Below are 18,555 nucleotides of genomic sequence, written 5' to 3'. Positions count from 1 at the left end.
TGCCTTGCATGCATGAAGTCCTGGGTTCAAACCCTGGCACCATGTGAGAACGACAAAGACAAAATGAGTAGAACCCCATGGATGGTGGAGTAGTACTCTTCATCCTTTCTCTGTCTCTCATGAACCACCAAGATGGGGGTTTCTGGGTGATATTCTAAGGGAAAGCATCTGTTCAAGATGGAGGAGATGGCAGGGAAAGCCCAATAGAGAAGTCTCCAGAAGTTGCCAAAGGACACAGGCAGTGGGGTCCCTGTGGGCAGGAAGGGACAGAAATGTGGCCAAGGACAGGAAGTGATGTCAAGGGAAGGTGAGATGGGAGGTGTTGGGTGGGGAGCAGAGCATGCAGCAGACAGCAGGTGAGGAGGCCTGGGACCATGGCGACCAGGATGGAGTCGAGGCTGGTAGGCCATCTTGGCAAGGCCTCTGTGGGATTGCCTCCAGCAGCAGGAGCTAAGGGCGGGAGCCAAGAAGGGGTCTGGCTGGCATGGTGAGGAGTAGAATGTGGATTCAGGCTGAGTGACAGGAAGAGACTGGGCAGACTGAGCCAGAAGCAGATGGGCCATCATTCCCAGTCTCTGCTCGCCTTTTCTCTGCCAAGTTGCCATTGAGGAAAAGTGTTCACTGCTGTCAGTGAGAGCGTTTCCTCCATGCCAGCCGCGTTAATTATCTGCAGGATCCTAGTGAGGAAGTGGGGCTGACACTTAGGGAACACAGTTTCTTTTTCTTTCTTTCTTTTTTTTTTTTTTTTTTTTGCCTCCAGGTTTATTGCTGGGGCTCGGTGCCTGCACTATGAATCCACTCCTCCTGGAGGCTTTTTTTCCCTTTTGTTGCCCTTGTAGTTCATCGTTGTTGTTGTTGTTGTTAGTATTGTTACTGTTGTTGTCATTGTTGGATAGGCTTGAGAGAGGAGGGGAAGACAGAGAGGGGGAGAGAAAGATAGACACCTGCAGACCTGCTTCACCGCCCATGAAGCGATCCCCCCTGCAGGTGGGGATCTGGGGGCTCGAACCGGGATCCTTATGCCGGTCCTCGTGCTTTGCGCCAAGTGCGCTTAACCTGCTGCACTACTGCCTGGCCCCTGGGAACACAGATTTTATTTTATTTTATTATTTTTATTTTCCTTTTTTGTTGCCCTTGTTGTTTTCATCATTGTTGTGGTTATTATTATTGTTGTTATTGATGTTGTTGTTGCCAGATAGGACAGAGAGAAATGGAGAGAGGAGGGGAAGACAGAGGGGGAAAGAAAGACACCTGCAGACCTGCTTCACTGCTTGTGAAGCGACCCCCCTGCAGGTGGAGAGCCAGGGGCTAGAACCGGGATCCTTAAGCTGGTCCTTGCATTTCGTGACACATAGGCTTAACCCACTGCACTACAGCCCGACTCCCAGGGAAGAGTTTCTAAGTGGATGTTGGTGAGGTGACTGAAATCAGCACCAGCTGGCATGCATGCTTGACCAGCTAGGGGGCTGAGGAGGCAACTGAGGAAGTCCCCAAGTCTCACAACTTGAGGGCAATCTTATTACTTTTAAAAAGATATTTATTTGCTCAACAATTTGTTTGGCTTCGTATGTTAACTCTCTTTTTCAATCACCAGGTTCCAGATGCCACCAGGATGCTGGCCAGGCTTCCCTGGATTGAAGACCCCACCAATGTGTCCTGGAGCTCAGCTTCCCCAGAGACACACCCTACTAGGGAAAGAGAGAGGCAGACTGGGAGTATGGACCGACCAGTCAATGCCCATGTTCAGCAGGGAAGCAATTACAGAAGCCAGACCTTCCACCTTCTGCAACCCTCAATGACCCTGGGACAATACTCCCAGAGGGCTAGAGAATGGGAAAGCTATCAGGGGAGGGGGTGGGTTATGGAGATTGGGTGGTGGGAATTGTGTGGAGTTGTACCCCTCCTACCTTATGGTTTTGTTCATTAATCCTTTCTTAAATAAAAAATTAAAAAAAAAACTTGCTAATAAAAAAAAAGATATTTATTTTACTTATTTATTCCTTTTGTTGCCCTTGTTGTTTTATTGTTGTAGTCATTACTGTTGTCATTGTTGTTGGATAGGACAGAGAAAAATGGAGAGAGGAGGGGAAGACAGAGGGGGAGAGAAAAATAGACACCTGCAGACCTGCTTCACCGCTTGTGAAGCGACTCCCCTGCAGGTGGGGAGCCGGGGCTCGAACCTTGCGCTTTGCGCCACCTGCGCTTAACCTGTTGCGCTACAGCCTGACTCCCAATCTTATTCCTTTTTTAATATTGTTTTTTATAGAGAGAGAGCAGTGGAGGCCGGGCTATGGTACACTCGGTTAAGCACACATAGTATGAAGCACAAGGACCTGTGCAAGCATCCTGGTTCCAGTTCCTGGTTCCTCACCTGCAGGGGGACACTTGACAAGTGGTGAGGCAGATCAGCTATCTTTCTCTCTTTTAAAAATATATACTTTTAATTTTTTTGAATTATCTTTATTTATTGTATAGAGACATCCAGAAATTGAGAGGGGAGGGGGTTATAGGGAGGGGGAGAGAGAGAGAGAGACAGCTATAGCCCTGCTTCACTACCTGTGAAGCTTTCCCCCTGCAGGTGGAGACTCGAACCTGGATCCTTGCGCACTGTAACATGTGTGATCAACCAGGTGCCCTACCACCCGGCCCCCTCTCTATCTCCCCATCCCCTCTCAATGTTTCTCTGTATTTATTTATTTGTTTATTTTACCAGAGCACTGCTCAGCTCTGGCTTATGGTGATGCGGGGGATTGAACCTGGGACTTTGGAACCTCAGGCGTAAGAGTCTGTTTGCATAACCATTATGTTATCTACCCCTGCCCTCAATTTCTCTCTGTCCTATCCAATCCAATAAGATGAAAAAAAAAATCCGGGGGGGGGGGTCTGGCGGTAGTGCAGCAGGTTAAGCGCACATGGCACAAAGCACAAGGACCAGCATAAGGATCCCAGTTCGAGTCCCCAGCTCCCCACCTGCAAGGGAGTCGCTTCACAGGCGGTGAAGCAGGTCTGCAGGTGTCTATCTTTCTCTCCCCCTCTGTCTTCCCCTCTTCTCTCCATTTCTCTCTGTCCTATCCAATAACAATGACATCAATAACAACAACAACTACAATGATAAAACAACAAGGGTAACAAAAGGGAAAAAATCAAAAAAAAAAAAAAAAAGAAAGAAAGAAAAGGAAAAATAAGTGGCCATCAGGAGCAGTGGATTTGTGGTGCTGGCACCAAACCCCAGTGATAACCCTTGAGGCAAAAAGTAAAAATAAAAAAGAGATAGAGGGGTAAAGAGAGAGAAGAGAGGAAAGAGAGAGAGAGTATGTGTAAAAGAGACCACAGCACCAAAGCTTCCTTCATCCAGTGGGAGCTAGGCTCAAACCTGGTACTCCCACATAGCAAAGCAGCGCATTATCCATGTGAGCTGTTCCACTAGCCCTCACAGCTTAAAACTAGAAGAACAACCCCCTCAACGCCCCCCCCTTAACTGGATAGCTAGACTGTGGCTGCCCAAACTTGAGGAGCCACACTCCCTGTTCTCATTATCTATCATGACTTCCTATTTTGGGGTTCATACAGTCCCCACTCCCCTTCCCCTGAAGCTTTCGGTGTCCCCCAAGTCCACCCATGTCTTCCCACTGATTGGCCCCAGGTGCTTCTTGAGCCAATGCCTCGCTCACTTCCCATATGATTCTTCCTCTCAGTCCATTTTAGGTGCTCACATGCTCTGACCAAACTCGTTCAAGTGTAGTTTTTTTTTTAACAGCTTATTTATTTTAATTAATTAATTAATTAATTAATTAGATAGATAGAGACTGAGAGGGAAGGGAGAAATAGAGAGGGAGAGAGACACTTGCAACTCTGCTTCAACAAATGTGAAGCTTTTCCCCTGCAGGTGGGGGTCAGGGGGCTTGAACCTGGGTCCTTGTATACTTGCAATGTATGCACTTAACCAGGTGCACTACTGCCTCAAGTGGAGTTTCTAGCAGTTGTAAACAAAATAATATGACAACTCCTGGGAAGTGGGATACTATGCAAAGTAGCCGTGTGAACAGTCACTGCCAACCAGCAGATGTCACTGCAGACAAACCCCAGGGATGCCAGAGAGACAACTAAATCCAATTTCTGCAAATGGAGTCCTTTTATAAGAGAAAGATGCTTTTGTTGTTTTGTTTCGAGAATTATTATAGTTGATCTGTTTTGTAGGATTATATTTTTGTTTACTGTATCAGATCTCAAAGAAAGACTATATGCACATAAATTGCTAAGTCTGTAAGGAAAAATCCCACACGATCTTTGATTCCTGTTTTAAGTGCCTTAAAAAGTGAACTCAGAAACAAAAAAAGTGAACTCAGCCTTTTGGTTTTAGACAACAGCAGTTGAAATAATTTTCTGGGGAGTCGGGCGGAAGCGCAGCAGGTTAAGTGCACGTGGCGCAAAGCTCAAAGACCGGCAATAAGGATCCAGGTTCGAGCCTCCAGCTCCCCACCTTCAGGGGAGTTGCTTCACAGGTGGTGAAGCAGGTCTGCAGGTGTCTATTTTTCTCTCCCCCTCTCTGTCTTTCCCTCCTGTCTCCATTTCTCTCTGTCCGGTCCAACAATGACGACATCAGTAACAACCACAATAATAACTACCAACAATAAAACAACAAGGGCAACAAAAGGGAATAAATAAATAAATATTGGGAGTCTGGTGGTGGTGCAGCCGGTTAAGTGCACGTGGCGCAAAACGCAAGGACCAACATAAGGATCCCAGTTCAAGCCCCCAGCTCCCCACCTGCAGGGGAGTCGCTTCACAGGCGGTGAAGCAGGTCTGTAGGTGTCTATCTTTCTCTCCCCCTCTCTGTATTCCCCTCTTCTCTCCATTTCTCTGTCCTATCCATCAACAATGACATCAAATAACCACAATAATGTTAAACAACAAGGGCAATAAAAGGGAAAATAAATAAATATAAAAATTAAAAAATGTATTAATAAAAAATTAAAAAATATTAAACAAAGAAATCATTTTCTGTAAAAATTAGCAAGTGACTGGGTTCTTTTAGCATGAGAAAACTGGAATTTTGGAATCTCACTTCCCACTCTCAGAATTTGTACAAGGTGCTCTTCAGGACCACACACTGTTGCTAAACAATGGCTTTTTGCTCCTCACAAACCAATCACTTAAAAATAGCAACACCGGGGAGTCGGGGGTAGCGCAGTGGGTTAAGTGTACATGGTACGAAGTGCAAGGACCAGCTTAAAGATCCTGGTTCAAGCCCCTGGCTCCCCACCTGCAGGGGAGTTGCTTTGCAAGCGGTGAAGCAGGTCTGCAGGTGTCTATCTTTCTCTCCTCCTCTCTGTCTTCCCCTCCTCTCTCCATTTCTCTCTGTCCTATCCAACAACAACAACATTACTAACAACAACAATAATAACTACAACAATAAAAAGGGCAACAAAAGGGAAAATAAATAAAAATAAATAGCAACACCATTTCCTGGACATGCAAGGAGATGAAACTGTTTCTAGGTCATGTGTTTATCCTACTAAATGAATACAAATCATTCTTCCTTCCTTCCTCTCTCTTTCTTTCTTTGGCCGAGGAGTACAGTGGTAGAGCACAGGACTTACAGGTGAGAGGTACTGAGTTGACCCCCAGCACTGTACATGCCACAGTGCTGCTTTGGTGTCTCCTCTCTCTCCCCCCTTTCTCTCCCTCAGTTTCTCTTATTAATGAATAAATCACATTTAAAAGACAAAAGCTTTATTTACTTATTTTCTATAAGGGAGTTAGAGATAGAATGAGGGCGAGAGGATACTGCTTAGTTCTGACATATGGCAATGCTGGAGATTGAAGCTAGGATACCAAGGACCTCATGCATACAAATCCTAGGTTCTGATGGTAAGCTGTCTCTCTAGTTCGAAATCTTTTTTTTTTCTTTAAGAGGCCCTCCCCACTAGCTATTCAAAATAATGAACTGCCAAATATAGTTTGTGACACCATCTGTTTTGAACATAAAAGTTAAGATTTGTAGACAAAGGGTACTACATTTAGTATTTTTAATGTATTTTTTGTAGACATTGCTAGACCTTTTAAGTCGTTTTAGTTGTGGTGGTGGTGGTGGTGTGTAAGGACACTGTATATAAATGGTTGGTGATATACAGAGATCAAACTTCAAAAGAAAGACACAGGAAATCAACAACTGAACTTGTATGTCAAGAATTCTGCCCAGTTTGGAGACTTTACAACATGCCTCCAGGATTCTGGTGAGCTAAGTAATCACTGTAACTAAAGAATGACACACAGTAGCACTATCTATTACAATGGACTGAATATTTGTCCTCTCCCCAAAGCCTAACCTCATGCTGATCGGGACATGGGGCCTTTGTAGGTAATGAAGTTCTGAGGGTGGGGTGCTTATGAATAGGATTAGTGCACCTACAAGAAGAGACTCCTTAGAACTCTCTTGTCCTTCTTCTTCCAAATGAAGATTTAACGAAAAAACCTCCAGCCCCCTCAAAAAAAAAAAAAAAAAAAAAAGGAAAGATACTCGGAAATAGCAATAGGTGTAGGGATGACTTAGTAAGAAAGCGAAGGCAGGGACATTGAAAACATGGGAATAAAAATATATATGCATCGATAGATATAGAATTGGCCCGTACTGATGACTGTGGGAGACAGACTGCAGTTTCTAATTGTGGGGATGGGACACAGAACTCTGGTGATGGGAACCGTATGGAATTATACCCGTTACCTTACAGTTTTTTATATCAATATTAAAACAATAATAAATAATAATAAATTCAGGGCCAGTTGGTGGCACACCCAGTTAAGAGCACATATCACCATGTGCAAGTACCCGGGTTCGAGCCCCCACTCCCTATCTGCAGGAGGGATGCTTCACAAGTAGAGAAGCAGGTCTGCAGGTGTCTTTTTTTCTCTCCCTTTCTCCTCCCCTCTCAATTTCTCTCTGTCCTATAAAATAAAGTTAAAAAAAAAGGAAAAATGGCCACCAGGAGCAGTAGATTTGTAGCGCTGGCACTGAGCACCTATAATAACCCTGAAGGAAAAAAAAAAAAAAACTTCAACCCCGAGGAGGGTCTTCCCCAGAATTTCACCGTGCTGGTACCCTGATCTCAGACTGCTGATCTTCAGAACTACTGTTGATTCTAGGTTGGTCTGTCACTCATTGTCAGAGCATGTACACAGAGGCAGGGACCCTTTACTGTTGGGACCACCTAACCATGGGGTTACTCACTTGGGATATGGTAACAGTCTTTGAAGTTTTCTTTGATGAGTCCAATCCTCTGTGTGCAAGCGACACGTGTTCCTCTTTATCTTCTTCAGGACTTGGGGAGTCAAAGATATCAGGGCTTGAAAGGGAAGACTGGAGAGAGCACGAAGAAGATGCTTTTGTCAGAATTACACGTCAGTTGACATACTTGAATAGGACGCTGCTATGCTTTGCAAGACACCTGCCACCTTCATTTTGTTTGTCTCCTCAATGTACCTTCAGGAGGCGGTGATTATGCTGTTATCCATGTACTAGACACAGTAGCACAACTGGCACTAAGAAGCAAGGTTTCCCATGCTGGGGCTCTTTCTATGGGGCTGTCCCACTGGTGCTCACTTGCAGCTCATCTGTGCAAGCATCCGCTAGCCACTCTTTCTATAAACATCGCCTTTCAATCCCCTGCACTAGCATAAGCCAGAGCTGAGCAGTGCCCTGGTCTTCTTCTCTATATGTCTTGAATTAAAATAAAACACATCAAATACATTTTTAAAATAGACATTGCCTAGTGCATGCCAAGCACCAAGAGTAGGACTGTATTTAATGGTGTCGTGTCCCACCTGTTCTCCCCCCCCCCTTTTTTTTTTTTTTTTTTGCCTCCAGAGTTATCGCTGGGGCTCGGTGCCTATACTACAAATCCACTGCTCCTGGGAGCCATTTTTTCCATTGTTGTTGCTGCTTTTGGATAGGATAGAGAGAAACTGAGAGGACAGGAGAAGATAGAGAGGGAGAGAGAAAGATAGACACCTGTAGACCTGCTTCACCGCTTGTGAAGCGACCCCCCTACAGGTGGGGAGACGGTGGCTCGAACCAGGATCCTTGTGTGGGTCCTTGTGCTTTGTGCGCTTAACCTGGTGTGCCCCTCCCTGGCCCCCTGAAAGAAGGATTCTTTTCCAGGTCTGATAATTCTACTGCTTGCTGAAGCACCGAAGAGGGCCTATCATAGAAGAAACACTCTGCAGCGACCAGGGCTTCCCAGGCCTGTGGGCCAGCGACCAGTGCTCCTGCAGCCCCAGAACACACACCCCTGCCTGCTGTTACAGCAAGCTCGGCTCTAATTTGGTTCCTGCTGTTAAATTTCTGCCTTACTTGCCCTTGACAATCAATCTCTATTTGAGATTCTCTCTCTACTCAGGTAAATGTACAGAATGGCAGCATCTATTGGAAAAGCAAGGGGGTGCCACTCCTCCCCTCCCTGGTTCCCTGCAGCTATAGAAAAGGAGGAGACACTTACAGATGTGAGGGACTGAGATGGAGGTCGCCTCCCTGTGGCTTTTGGTCTGCTTGTGGTTGGGTGACTGAGTTTCTCAGTAGATGATACCACGGAGTCGAAACCTTCTAGGTCTAAAACAAAAGTAAAGCAGATGTTTTAAGAGAAAAAAAAGTCTTCAAACAAGTAAAAGAGGAAAAACCTTATGATCCTGCAATAGCACTTGTAGGCATATATCCAATGGACATGAAAACACTAATTGGAAGGGACATATGCGCCCTTGTATCCCTGGCTGCATTGTTCACAAAGATGGTTTACATTCTCTAGTTAGCCAATACATGTGATTCAAATGGAAGGAAGCAGTCATTTCCTCTTGGATTTAGCAAGCAAACATGAAGGACAAAGTTTTCTTTCCACCTTTCATAGTCACATCCATAAATCTTTAAAAGCTACAGAGAGGAGCAAAGGAAGAATCCTCTTTCTTCACCCAAACTAGGCATGGCCAGGTGTTTTGGTAGATAAGATATTCCTGCAGACACGACACAGACAGCAGTCAGAGCAATACCCACACAGCACTACAACCACAGGAAGGTGAACACTGGCGGTTGACTCCAAAAGACAAGAGAGGGTTCCTCCTCCAGTTGCACCGCAGTATTCTGTCCATCAACTTGCACCCTAACAGTTGATGATACACTCCTTGGAGACTCCACTTTAGAAGTGGAGACCCCACTTCTAAAAATAAATCATGGGGTTTGTGGCACCAGAGGCATCATTCAACGAGGTGTTCTCTCCTTCAGTCTTTGGTCTGCCATTCATTCACTCCATGACCTAGCAGTTCCTCTGTTCCAGATACTGAGCTGCCACCAATGAGCACAGCAGAGACCAGCTGGCCAGAGAGCTTACGTCTAGTCACTGGTGTCTGAGACAAAAGTAGACTTGTTCAGCTGGGCCATCCATGCATCTGGCACGTGTCCAGCAGGAAGGACACATGTCCAGTCTTTACATTGTCATCCTCTTCATCAGACGATCAGCTGAAGGGACTATCTGACTCTCTAGAGTTTGGGGATGGTGGTTATGAATCTAGTGCAGGCCTGTGTCCAATGCCTTAAGGTGTGGCTGGCTGGAAGGGGCTGAGACCCATTACTGCTTTCAGCTAGAGCAACACGATCTCTTCCTGACAGACTCTCTTATATGCCATGACAGATACTGCCATCCCAAGCCACTCCCTTCTTCTTCTTCCCACAGAGCCCATTTTGTTTCAGGACGACGTGCTCAGTGCATAAGGTCTAAACTACTGACGGCAATCTGCTCCTCTTTGCCTGTGACTGGTCTAGAGGTGCCTAGTTAGCTCTCTATCTGGGGCATGGAGATATGAAGGGGAATCTATGGAGGGCCACAGGCTAGGGGCTTTCCTCTCAGGCTAGTGAGCAAAGGGCTGTGTTGCTTGCCCTTTTTCCTTTCTGCTTGAGGTGCTGTTGTGTATGGAGGAGACGGTTGGAGCTGAAGAAGTGAAACTATCATTATTTATAGACGACATGATAATATGTATAGAGAATCCTAAATATTTTATCAAAAAACTACTGGAAATCATCAAAAACTTCAGTGAATCATAAAGATACAAAATCTATATAAACAAATATTTGGAATTTTACACACAAATTATGAGTCAGAGCAAAGGGAACTGAAGAACGTAATCTTGGTTCCAACTGAACCCCAAAAGATAAAATACCTTGGAGTGAATATAACAAAAGAGATGAAGGAAGGGCCTTTACAATGAAAACTATAGGAAACTGTTAAAGAAATAGAATTCGTGGATTAGACGAATACATAATCAATATAGCCATCTTTCCAAAAGCAATTCTCTTCTTTTTAAAATTTTATTTATTTATTATTGGCTAGAGACAGAGAATAACTGAGAGGAAAGTGTGAGAAACAATGATAACTGCAGTAGTGCTTCACTACTCATGAAGCTTTCTCCCTGCAGGTTGGGGACCTGGGACTTGAACCCGGGATCTTGCACACTATAGTGTATGTGCTTAACCAGGTGTGCCGCCACCTGACTGACCCCTTCCAAAAGCAATATATAGATTAAATGCAATGCCTATCAAAATCCCAATGACATTTTTTCAAGGAGAGTGAAAAAATTATCAAAAAAAATTGCGTGGAATTACACACACACTCACACATACACACAGCCAAAGCGTTCTTGAGGAAAAAGAGAGAGAATGGAGACGTCACACTCCCCGACTTCAGATTCTACTAGAAAGCAACAATAACTAAAACAGTATGATATTAGAACAAAAGTGAGTACTTGGGTCAATGGATCAGAACAGAGCCCAGAAATAACCTATACATAAAATGGACACCTTGTATATCATAAAAGGACCAAAACTATTCAGTGGAGGAAAAAGAAGACCTCTTCAATAAATGGTGCTAGGAAAACAGGACATACATATGTAGAAGAAATGCAACTAGACCACCACTTAACAACATCATCTACCAAAATTAACTCAAAATGGATCAAAGACTTAGATATTGGACCTGAAATTATAAAACACATAGAAGAAAACATTGGTGAAACACTTTAGGGTCTACATAAAAAATGTACTTGGAGATTAATTCCTGTGGGCAAGTGAGACTAAAACAAGATTAAATTTATGGGGTAACTATCTTAGTAGCATGAGGAGAGACATGTCCAGTGCTCTTGGAGATCTTGAAGATGGAAAAACAGAAAAATGAAAAGATCTTTGGTGACTAACAATCCTAATACGACACCCACCAACTCTGGAGTGAGCTAGTCCCCAGACTTCCTATCTATGAAATAAATAACCCCTGTTATTCCAGCCACTTTTAATTACATACTCTTTTATTTGTAATTGAAAGTGTTCTAGATGGGAGTCAGGCTGTAGCACAGTGGGTTAAGCGCAGGTAGTGCAAAGCACAAGGACCGGCCAAAGGATCCCGGTTCGAGCCCCTGGCTCCCCACCTGTAGGGGGGTCGCTTCACAAGTGGTGAAGCAGGTCTGCAGGTGTCTATCTTTCTCTTCCCCCTCTCTGTCTTCCCTTCCTCTCTCCATTTCTCTCTGTCCTATCCAGCAACGACGACATCAATAATAACTACAACAATAAAACAACAAGGGCAACAAAAGGGAATAATAATAATAATAATAAAGAAATTGTTCTAGCTGTCAGAATTGTAAATATGTTGGATGAGGGCAGAAACAATAAAATTATGTGTGGTTTTGCCCTCTACTTATGTTGGAGAGCTCTTTCAATGGTGGTTATAGTAAGTGGTCTGGCTACATGACAGTTTACTGTATTCGTGAACAGGTAGTTGCTATTTGGAAATTACTTCCTTTACTGGAATATGCAAAACCAAGCACAAGACACTGGCCAGGAGAAGTCATTAACCTGGGTTTCTATTATACTTAGTAACTTTATTCTAGTATTTGGCAAGTAAATGAACCTTAACCAAAGGCTAATTTTTCTTCAGATATAGCACAAAGAAAAACATCAGAGGTCTAAATTATATAAGCCATGGAATACTACTCTGCAATCAAAAAGATGATATTGTTTCCTTTGGAACAAAATACATGGAACTGGAGGTGATTATGCTTACTGATTTAAATAAAGAGATGAAAGAAAACTACTGATGGTTTCACACATGTGTAGAATCTAGAGAACTGATACATATGAACTTGCAAAACACAAACAAGCAACAATAATAACCCAGAAGCAAACAAACTGTGTCTAAGACTTTGTAATAACTATAGTGGTTGTTGTTGGGAGGGTCAGGGCCCGGAACTTTGGTGGTGGGTGCGGTGTGGAATAGAGCTAAAAAGATCCTGTCCCACTCCATCCAATGACTTCTTCTAGCGTTTGCCCTTCTTCCGTAGCCAGTCAACAGCGTCAGGTTGAAAGCTGTCAGGAGCTGCTTGTTGCTGGCTTTGAAAGTGACTGGGATCCATGTGGATTTGTGGATTCAGTCAGCTAGGAAGGATTGTCAGTTTCCCCAATGAATGGGTACTCTCTACTAACTCCTTGTCTGAAATTGACATTTCCCATTACACACCTGGATTAAGGCCAAAAGGCAGTATCTAACATTAACACTCCCACCCCCACGTAATTTTCTTGAATCACTTGTTATTGCAAAAACAATTCTGGGGCTGGGGAGACAGCATAATGGCTCTGAAAAAGATTCATGCCAGGGCTGGGCAGTGGCGCACCAGGTTAAGCGCACATAGTACTAAGCACAAGGACCTGCGCAAGAATCAGGGTTCGAGCCCCCAACTCCCCATCTGCTGTGGGGTTGCTTCATAAGTGGTGAAGCAGGTCTGCAGGTGTCTATCTTCCTCTCTTCCTCGCTATCTCTCCCATCTCTCTCAACTTCTCTCTGTCCTATCAAGAAAAAAAAGTGAAAAAATGGCCACAGGAGCAGTGAATTCATAGTGCCAACACTGAGCCCCATTGATAAGCCTGAAGGAAAAAAGAAGAAGACTTTCATGCCTGAGGCTCTGAACTCTCAGGTTAAATCCCCAGCACCACCACCAACCAGAGCTGAGCAGTGCTCTATCTCTGTCTCTCTCTTTGAATCTTTCTTTCTGTATCTCCCTCCCTAAAATAAATAATAAACAATAGTAAAAACAAGGCACAGAATTGTCACAGCAAAAGAAAGTCAACTGTACTCTTAGCATACAGACAATATCACTATAATTTTTTTTCCTCCAGGGTTATTGCTGGGGCTCGGTGCCTGCACTGCAAATCCACTGCTCCTAGAGGCTATTTTTTTCCCTTTTGTTGCCCTTGTTGTTGCTATTATTATTGTTGTTATTGATGTCATCATTGTTGGATAGGACAGAGAGAAATGGAGAGAGGAGAGGAAGACAGAGAGGGGGAGAGAAAGATAGACACCTGCAGACCTGCTTCACCACTTGTGAAACGACCCCCCTGCAGGTGGACAGCCAGGGGCTCGAACTGGGATCCTTACGCCGGTCCTTGTGCTTTGAGCCACGGGCGCTTAAGCACTGCGCTACCGCCCGATTCCGTTTTTTTTTTTTTAATTGTTGTAGTTATTATTGTTGTTGTTATTGATGTCATCATTGCTAGACAGGATAGAGAGAATTGGAGAGAGGATGGGAAGACAGAGTGGGGGAGAGAAAGATAAGACACCTGCAGACCTGCTTCACCGCCTGTGAAGCGACTCCCCTACAGGTGGGGAGCTGGGGGCTTGAACCGGGATCCTTACACAGGTCCTTTAGCTTCACACTACGTGTGCTTAACCACTTTGCTACCACCCGCTCCTTTTTTTTTTTTTTTAACCAGAAAACTACTCAGCTCTGGTTTATGGTGGTGCAGGCGATTGAACCTGGAATTTTTTTAGAGTCTCAGGCAGGAGAGTCTGTTTGCATAACCATTATGCTATTCCCCCCCACACACTCCCCAAGAAATCTTTGGAAATATTTTGATTGCTGCATAATCTTCAACTGCATTACAGTACATGACTCACTGAATTCCCTATTAGATAACTACTTTCCAAATCATCTCCCCCTTGTGATTTTTAAAAAGATTTTTTAATCAGAAAGACAGTGGCCAGAACAATGCACATGCAGTGAAATCTGCCTTGTTCTTATTTATTTATCCAGTCTCTGAAGAACCCAGGAAGTGGGGGTGTGTGAGGGGAACAAGAGGCTCCAGCTGCAGAGAAGGGTTTGGGACCCTCAGTATGTTTGAGTGGCTGAAGCATTAAAAACCAATCACTGGGGCCATGCGGTGGCGCACCTGGTTGAGCGCACATGTTACAATGTGCAAGAACCTGGGCTTGAACCCCTGGTCCCCACCTGCAGGGGGAAAGCTTTGACAGTGGTGAAGCAGGGCTACACGTGTCTCTCTGTCTCTCTCTCTCCCTCTATCACCTCCTTCCCTCTCGACTTCTGGCTGTTTCTATTCAATAAAAATAATAAAAAAAATTTTAAAAATCCAATCATTGAAGCCTGGCCACACTTGGACATTCCAGAATAGATGGCTAAGAAGACTCTCATATTTATGTCCCTCAAAAGGAAGAGGAGGGGGTCAGAGAAAGCTCACTTAGTAGAGTGTATGCCTTGCCATGCATGCAACCCAGGTTCAAGCCCTGGCACAACCTGGGAGGGACTATGGCACTGGAGGAGGGTCAGTACTATGACGTCCCTCTCTCTGAATGAAAGTGTGGCCCAGAGTGGTGACACGGCACATACCCAAGCCTTAGTTCCACAAAAATAAACAAAAAGAGGAAAAGGAGGTCCTTAGTCTTGTGAAGGGGGACAACTCTATACCCTTCATGCATACCCAGCAACACTGAACTTTCTAGTTTGAGCTTATAAAAAGCACTTGCTGGAAACAACAATCAAGTCAGACTGCCAGTTGGAGAAGGCCACACCAAACATGAGGTCACTTGCTGAAAAGGGGATATCTTGGAGTTTGGAGGACAAGGCACTTCTGCTTTCTGACAGAGTGGAAGGAAGCTCTTGGGGCCTGGAGTGAATCTTCAGAGGCACCCAGTGCACTCCCATGACTGCGGCCATGGAAGCTGCAATTAAGGCAGAATTTCCATGACTAACCCACTGTGGTGTGAAAAAAATGTCCCCATTTGCATGGTGGTTTTGAAATGAATCAGGCTGTAACGTGATATGAGCTTTCTCAGCCTGGCTGAGACATTTTCCTCTTAATAACAAATGGGTTTAATACCCATGAGCCAATCAATCCCAATAGACTGAACTGGCAGATGGAGCGGAGTTTTTTTTACAAGTTAACTCCCTATGGATGAGCAGCTCTTGGCTCCTGTGATGCCTGGAGGCTGAGCCAGCTGCAGACATCTGGGGGATAATTCACATGGCCCATGGAGTCAGCCTGGAAAGGTCTCTGACTCTTTATAGCACATGGTGGTGCCCATTTTCCAAGAATTTCAGTCACACCTTATGGAGTTCAACAGGAAAATGGAGCCCAGTTTCCATGGAGGAGAGAGATGGCACCCGTGACTTCTCCTCCATACCCTGTCAAGGGTCATTAAGGCTGCCACAACTCCTTGCCTGGAACTGCTGTGACAGATTTCTCACTCAGAGCCCCTTGGCACCCTGAGTACAGCCAGCAGAGAGATACATGGAGTGCACAGCTTAGCTTCACTGCTGGAATTCCTTCCCATGGTGCATGGGGTGTCTCCATGTCAGCAAGGTCCTCATAGGTGGGTGGGCAGCGGGGGCTCTTGCCTATCCCTCCCTTGGTTCAGCAAGGTTTGCTTCTGAAAGTGGGAACTCTTGGAAGAAGTCAGACCAGCTCCTCTGGTCACCATCACCATACTCTCAGCCTCTTGAACACACATTCCTTGTTGACTCTGTTTCCTGCGTGGCCCAGTGTCATTCCTGGCTTGCAGTATGTATGAATAATCACTGGATAAATTAACAAATTTTCCAGGATCCAGTTTTTACCATGAGGAGAGAGGGAAGAGAGGGAAAGGAAGGGAAGGGAGAGGGAGAGAATTTGATCCAAGCTATCAGCTTCACAGGGTTATTCTTTTGAACATGAGAGATTATGTGAAACCCTTTGGAAAGACATGGCAGAATTCTGTTTCTGCACACTATCAATGGACTGGGAACAGAGATTTAAGAGCAAAGCCTAAGTGCTTAAAAAGCTTTCTTTTCTTTCCTCTCTTTGAGATTTCAGCTGAGGAAGTCCTAACTCCACAGAGCCGCAGCCATCTTCTCTACAAGGAAGCAGCGCCTCCAGGCAGTCTGAACGGAAGGAAGAAGTCCTTACTAATGAGGACACTCTGTGCAGAATACAAAGCCGGACCCATTTCTAGGTAGGGGTCACACAGCACCCGTGTTGGCTGAGTCACCAGCTCAGAGCTTCTCACTTGAGCAAAACATCTGTAGGAAAGGGAGCCCCCTCAGACTAGCTGCCCTGTGAGGTTTGCTGCACCCTCTTCAAAGACTCATGCTGCTGAGGTGCCCCCTGTTCCAGAAATATTAGAGTCAGGGAGTCCAGAGGTGGGACAACCAGGAAGCAGAGAGTGGTAGAACCCACATTCAAAAACTCTGAATTTTGTTCTCTGTCAACTATCATTATTGGCTCTAAAGACCTGTATACAAATTGAAATCTAGGAATTTTCTTTTTTAAATTTCCTGAAACCATATACCCAAAGTATCAGCATTTCTGTTTTCTGGGTTATCTTAAGTATCCCAGGGATCTAAACATTTACTAACACACATGCCACACATTTTAGTGATTAGTTTGTAAGTATGAAAAGGTAGGAGTTGGAGGCCTTGAATATGACTCACTACTATGAACCTGTGTTGAGACTGTTTGCCTGGGGGAGTGGATTCTGCCTTCACAAAGGTCAGGACTGAGCCCCCCCCACACCACATGGGAGCATCATGCAAAGGGGAAACTTCATGAGTAGTGGGGTGGTAGTGTCTCTCCTTCATCCTCTATCTGGTAAAAAGGAATCAAAAAAAGAGTCTGCTTGGAGAGGTAGAATCATGCAGGCACAAAGCCTCAGATGCAAATAAAAATTAAAAAATGAAAAAGGAAAATTTTATTGGACTTCCCATTCTGAATTTTGTGTATACAATGATGTCTATCACCACCAGAGGGAGGTGGTATGGTGCTCATTCTAGTACATTTTTTTCCATTTCATAAATGTAAGTGTCCAGATACCCTGTTTACAAAAACAGAGCTGAGAATGGAAACGATGTGTCACAAAATTATAAAGATTTTGCCAGGCTGACAAGGCCAGTAAAACCTCTAGGCTTAAATACAACAATGAAATGCCACTTCACTCCTGTGAGAATATTATACATCAGAAAAGGAAGCAGCAACAAATGCTGGAGAGGTTGTGGGCACAAAGGAACCCTCCTGCACTGCTGGTGGGAATGTCAATTAGTCCAACCCCTGTAAGGAGCAGTCTAGAGAACTCTCAGAAAGCTAGAAGTGGACCTATCCTATGACCCTGCAATTCCTCTCCTGGGGATATATCCTAAGGAACCAATCAATCACACCCATCCAAAAAGATTTGTGTATATGTTCATAGCAGCAGCACAATTTGTAATAGCCAAAACCTGGAAGCAACCCAGGTGTCCAACAGCAGGTGAGTGGCTGAGAAAGTTGTGGTCTATATACACACAATGGAATACTACTCAGCTATTAAAAATAGTGATTTCACTTTCCTCACCTTATGTTGGATGGAGCTTGAAGAAATCATGTTATGTGAACTAAGGTCAGAAACAGAAGGATGAATATGGGATGATTTCACTCACAGTCAGAAGGAAAATAAGATCAGAAGAGAAAACATTAAGTAGACTTGGACTAGAGTTGGTGTAAAAGACACCAGAGTAAAACATGATGGCAGAGGAGGACCTAGTGGGGGTTGAATTGTTCTGTGGAAAACTGAGGGATGTTAAGCAAGTACAAATTATTGCATTTTACTGTAGACTATAAACCATTAATCCCCCAATAAAGAAGTTTAAAAAAAAACCTCCAGGCTTAAGACATTTACAAGTGTGAAAACTCCCGTAGTCATTCTGAATATCAAAAGATAAGACTTCCAAGTTGAATGGGAAACAACTGATTAGGACAGAAAGAAATCTGTTCCCAGGTCAGGGTGGGTACCGATACAACCCTACCCCCTGCTTTCCCACAGACCCAGAGTCACTGAAAAAAACAGAACCCAGCCCTCCGGCCCAGCAGTTGGCTCTCTTCTTGCTCACCTGCCTCTCTTCTGTCTTTCCTATGAGGGATCTGGCTCTTCTCTAAGTCCACCCTGCCCTTCTACTGGTAACTATTTCTTTACATCTTTATTCCAATAAACTTTATAAAACCTCTGTTGCCTGCAGCCTTATCTTTTGATATTCAGAATTACTATGTGAGTTTTTGCACTTGTAAATGTCTTAGGCCTGGGGGATTTTACTGGCCTTATCAGCCTGGCTAAAGCTGTATAATTTTATGACACACAAGGAAAGAATTCTGTTATCACAACAGCACTCAATTCTTTGAGCTCCTTTTGAGTTACTGGCACCATCAGGATGTGTTTTATTTGTTGTTGTTGTTGTTGT

The 18,555-nt window shown here is 44.4% G+C and overlaps 1 protein-coding gene across 5 annotated transcripts in view; it reads right to left on the bottom strand.

Annotated features, from left to right (window-relative positions):
- Positions 1-18,555, bottom strand: part of SH3KBP1 (SH3 domain containing kinase binding protein 1) — a 447,635-nt gene that overhangs the window by 5,897 nt on the left and 423,183 nt on the right. For all 5 annotated transcript variants that reach the window (XM_016195163.2, XM_007538851.3, XM_007538858.3 and 2 more), the window contains 2 exons: positions 8,496-8,605; positions 7,229-7,357 (listed from right to left, as the gene is read on the bottom strand). In XM_016195163.2, coding sequence (XP_016050649.1) covers positions 7,229-7,357; positions 8,496-8,605 — 239 coding nt within the window. The remainder of the gene's footprint in view (positions 1-7,228; positions 7,358-8,495; positions 8,606-18,555) is intronic.

Source organism: Erinaceus europaeus, chromosome X (genome assembly GCF_950295315.1).
Source record: "Erinaceus europaeus chromosome X, mEriEur2.1, whole genome shotgun sequence".
Lineage (NCBI taxonomy): Eukaryota > Metazoa > Chordata > Mammalia > Eulipotyphla > Erinaceidae > Erinaceus > Erinaceus europaeus.
The sequence above is the reverse complement of the archived record's forward strand: the minus strand, read 5'-3'. Positions and strand labels throughout refer to the sequence as shown.